This window comes from Austrofundulus limnaeus, unplaced genomic scaffold (assembly GCF_001266775.1).
Source record: "Austrofundulus limnaeus strain Quisiro unplaced genomic scaffold, Austrofundulus_limnaeus-1.0 Scaffold1002, whole genome shotgun sequence".
In the NCBI taxonomy this organism is placed as follows: domain Eukaryota; kingdom Metazoa; phylum Chordata; class Actinopteri; order Cyprinodontiformes; family Rivulidae; genus Austrofundulus; species Austrofundulus limnaeus.
The window spans coordinates 14,082-18,944 of NW_013953404.1; the positions used below are offsets into that span (position 1 = coordinate 14,082).

The window sequence follows — 4,863 nt, forward strand, 5'->3', positions numbered from 1 at the left end:
GTGGTGGTCTGTGGTCTGTGGTGGTCTTTAGTCTGTGGTCTTTGGTCTGTGGTGGTCTGTAGTCTGTGGTCTTTGGTGGTCTTTAGTCTGTGGTGGTCTTTAGTCCGTGGTGGTCTTTGGTATGTGGTGGTCTTTAGTCTGTGGTCTTTGGTCTGTGGTGGTCTGTAGTCTTTGGTCTGTGGCGGTCTTTAGTCTATGGTGGTCTTTAGTCTGTGGTCTTTGGTCTGTAGTCTGTGGTGGTCTTTAGTCTGTGGTGGTCTTTGGTATGTGGTGGTCTGTAGTCTGTAGTCTGTGGTGGTCTTTGGTCTGTAGTCTGTGGTCTGTAGTCTGTGGTGGTCTTTAGTCTGTGGTCTGTGGTNTGGTCTGTAGTCTGTGGTGGTCTGTATTCTGTGGTGGTTTTTGGTCTTTGGTCTATGGTGGTCTTTAGTCTGTGGTGGTCTTTAGTCTGTGGTGGTCTTTAGTCTGTGGTGGTCTTTGGTCTGTGGTGGTCTTTAGTCTGTGGTGGTCTTTGGTCTGTGGTGGTCTGTAGTCTGTGGTGGTTTTTGGTCTTTGGTGGTCTTTAGTCTGTGGTGGTCTTTGCTTCGGCTGTTTGCTTCCTGACCTGTATAATTTCAGCACAGAGACACAGTCAGACCTTCGGCTGTTAATATTTTCATTTATTGCTTGTTTTAGTTGTGATCACAGAGACGTACAGCATGGAGACCCCCGGGGGTCGATGGGTCGACACAGATGGGTTCAGAGTTAACGAACTTAGTTTTGGCTGGTGGCTCGTTAACGTAGAACTCAAGTTTCAGCACTATCACAGCTACACGTTATTTTATTTAGCTACTTTATCAGCTAAAGTTCTGGATGGAAGACGGTGTTTTTACACAGACAACAAAATGTCAACGGTTGGGAGGACTGAAGCCCCTCGGCTGCGTTTGGGCTGGAAACATGAACCCACAGCTAAAAATAAATGTGTCCATTTTAGCTGTGTGCTGAGACCTGACAGGAAACAAACCTTACAAAATAAAAGCTGTCGGATCAGATGTTTCTGCAGATGCTTCTCTAAAAGCTCGAGTTTCTTTGTAGCTTGGATCAGATTTTTGTTTCTGGCAGCTGAAACCGTTTTAGCTGCTTTTGTTTCCTGAAACATCCTGACGATCTGATTCTTTTTTACTGTTTTTCTTCAGCATCTCTGTTGAATTAAAGCTGAATTAAATTAACCATCATCAGCTGCTTCTCCACAGAAACGGTTTATTCAATGAATCAAGTTCAAAACTTTTTGTATTTCGGAAACAAGAAGCTTTTTTTATCTGATTTGTAGAAATGTTCGACAAAAAACAGGAAACATTCTGAAAGTTTCATTAAATCATTTAGTGTTTGGAGTTCAACAGGAAGTTTAAGTGGATTATTTAAAAAATAAAGCAGATTTTTAGACAAATTTAAGACATTAAATGTTATTTTTAATTTTATTTTCTTTGCTGGAAGTCATGAAGCTAACGGCTAACAGGAAGTTGTTAAATCATTGGTCACTCGACGGCAGCAAAACCAACCATCTGTCTGTGACCTTTGACATAGAAAGTTTGTAAATTAGCTTCAGTTTATAGAAAGTTTATAGTAAATAAACTTCAAACTAAACTTTGTGAAAATTTAGTCTTTTTTTATCTCGACAACTGGAACCAAGAGAAACTAGAACAAAACATAAAACTGACTTCAGTCCGAGGTTTGATTAATACTGGAGCGTGTTCAGAGCCAGATAAATGATGCTAACACGTTAGTTAGCTTGTTAATTAGCTCGTTGGTTAGTGTTAAATTTTTAGTGAAGAGTTTTTCTAGAAACATAAATCAACAAACTGTAAACCAGACAAAAAAGTACAATAAAACTAAAACTATAAATAGAAAAAACATTTAGTGCTAAAAATGTAAACAAACAGTTTTTGATCGATTAGTTAGCTAACGTTAACCCTTTGTGATTCGTGTTTCCAGCCCAACGTTAGAAGGTTCCTGTCGGAGCAGAGCGCCCCCTGCTGTTTCACGTTAGTTTCACGTTTTCCACCCAGTAAATTTCCTGTAAACAGGAAGTTCCAACATGTAAAACTAAAATTCTTTAAACCCTGCTGTGACATCACCATCACGTCAACATGACATCACTGTGATGTCACCGTCACATCATGACATCATCATGTAAACTGTGAGATGATTGGTCGGTGCTGGAGACAGACTGGTTCTTTACTGATATTAATACTGTTATTATTAATTACTTTAGTTTTTAATGTGAAGTTTGGAAATAAAAAGTTTTAACATTTATAAAAATCAAATGAAACTTTGTTGTTTGATTTTCAGAACATTTGATCCACTGTGAAGTAAAATCAGTAAAGTGTCGTGTTTCCAGTGTTGACCGTTAGTCTTACAGCAGCTGTTTGCTTCAACATCAGTGTTTGATGATTGAAGTTTCCCCTCCGACTCCACATAAACACCAAAATAATATAAAAACTTTCATCTTTACAGTTAAAATAGCAGTTTTAGTAAATATTTCTGCAGAGGTAATGATTCATTTTTAAGTTATTTATTACTAGCATGAAGTTAAAAGTTCTTATGATTTAAAATGTTTGATTTTTCCAGCTTGTTTTTTTAAAGACTAAAGATGTTTTTATCCCTCCTGAAGCTCTGATTTCTTCACATTTAATCAGTGATTTTTATTAAAAACCTGAAATGTTCAGAAAACTTTCAGCTCGTTAACATGAGCTGCAGATTTCTGCTCATTTATTCTGATTTAAATCCAAAGAATCTGCGAGTACAAGTCATTATAAAACATCTGATTACATTTGGAATCTTTGCTGATGATGATGTCATCTTCAACAGAAGCTCTGATTGGCTGAAAACGATCAAGATGTTTAAACATGATGTTATGTTGGAGGTCTGAGGGGAAAAACACACATTAATAAACAGAAAACAGTAAAAAGCTAAAATCATCTGAAGCTAAAACACTTTAGCACTTTGAACAGGAAAATAAAATCCCTTTCACGGTGAGTCCAGAAGCTCTCCAGTTTTAACACTGCATCGCAGTAACCTTTCAGAATAAAAGCCCCGCCCCTTGCTGCTTGTTGCCGTTAGCCAATCAGACACCAGCTGATGTGCTGAGAAATATTTCCCACAATCCCTCACAGCTTGCTGCCACCAGCGTTTGCATATACAGCTGAGAGATGTTTATTTTGAAAATCTGAACAGGAAGTGAGGTAGCCTGAAGCTTTGGGCTCTTTGCTGGTGTTCTTCAGCTCAAYGTCAACAATCAGCCTAAAACCCTTTGTTTCCGTCACACACTGCATCAAATATAGTTCCTCAAATAGATTCTATAAATTTATCTGTTATGTTTTAACAAAATAAAAGCCTCCAGAAAATAAACTTCTGATTCTTTTTTACAATCTGAAACAAAAACTGATTTCCATCATGATTGGTCTGAAAGTGCGAGAGACAGCGATGTGCAAATGGACCTGGTTTCTCTACGAGTCCCCACGTTGGACAAGTGTTTAACGGTTGCTAGGAGACAGAGTTGTAGACACGCCCCCCTGCCGACTGCTGATTGGACGGGTTGTAAACCAGAGCCGAGCGCCGGGCGGGTCCTGGAGGGCTCCAGGGTTTGGCTTGTGGACCGTTTGGGTTCTGGACTTAAGACAAAGATGTAAGGCAACGCTCGGCGGCACCGTGAGACCTCCGATTCTGATCGGACCCCCGGCTGACCCGCTCCCTGAAACATCTGGACCCAAACTACTGAAGGAAACCTGAGCCAGTCTTCAGATCGAACCGTTTGTGACTGAAACTCTTTAAAATCCTTTGTTTTTCTTTCAAAGCCAAATAAAACAGAGACAGACTGGATCAGAACCAAACCAGCTGCTGTCAGGGGTCGGGTTGGGTCAGGTGGGGTCGCGGGGGGCTAAGGTTCGGTCCGTGGACCGCAGCGTCGTCGAGGCAGAAAATGGAGCTGTTGGTTTTGGCGGCCCGGATCGGTTCTGGGATCGGCCCGGCAGGGCGAGCATCAACTCTTTGGCACTTGAGTCGACCCGAGGGGTCCGCCAGGAGGCAGCCTGAGTCCTGACCCCGCCCACACACCTGAGATGGGGTCAGGGGTCAGACAGAACCACAGGGCTGCTCAGGAACCAGCTCTCACGGGTTTCATCAAAAACAACCAAAGTGTTCGGTACCGTGTTCCGACCCACGTCAGCTGGACTTCCTATCAGCGTGGTGAGTTCAGGGACCGTCTGGAGTTTTGTTTAAAGTCTGAATGAGATGAATGAAGGTTTAAATAATAAACATTTTGGTTTCTCTGGACAAGAAGAGCCTGGTGCTGCTGGACCTGCAGGAGTGGGACCAGGAGGTTCTGACAGAGTCCAGGTCCAGTTGGTTCAGCAGCAGCAGGATCAGTCAGTCGGTCTGCCTAGAACCCTGTCGCTGACTGGGTTCTCAGGTGGGAGGGGCCAAGTCCAGCTTACATGACGCTCTCGAAGATGATGACCTTGTTGTCTTCGATGCTGGGCGACAGAGAGCTCAGAGACTTGACGTCAGGGGCCATGTACTCCAGGTGATGGGCCCCCCACACTGGACTGGTCAGGTGGGCCCAACGCTGAAACACAGGAAGTCAGGTGATCAAAGCATTGTTTGGGTGGTGTTTAACTTCAGAACATGTGGGTGGTGTTTAACTTCAGAACGTGAGGGTGGTGTTTAACTTCAGAACGTGAGGGTGGTGTTTAACTTCAGAACGTGAGGGTGGTGTTTAATTTCAGAACGTGAGGGTGGTGTTTAACTTCAGAACATGAGGGTGGTGTTTAATTTCAGAACATGAGGGTGGTGTTTAATTTCAGAACATGAGGGTGGTGTTTAACTTCA

At 42.5% G+C, this 4,863-nt stretch overlaps 1 protein-coding gene across 1 annotated transcript in view; it reads right to left on the bottom strand.

The window, feature by feature from the left end:
• Nucleotides 1-638: 638 nt before the first annotated feature.
• The window catches only part of slc6a8 (solute carrier family 6 member 8), a gene marked incomplete at its 5' end in the record, with an annotated part of 15,909 nt that continues 11,684 nt past the window's right edge, over nucleotides 639-4,863 (bottom strand). The window contains 1 exon segment of the mRNA XM_014030125.1: nucleotides 639-4,600. Within this exon segment, the coding sequence (XP_013885579.1) occupies nucleotides 4,466-4,600 (135 nt within the window).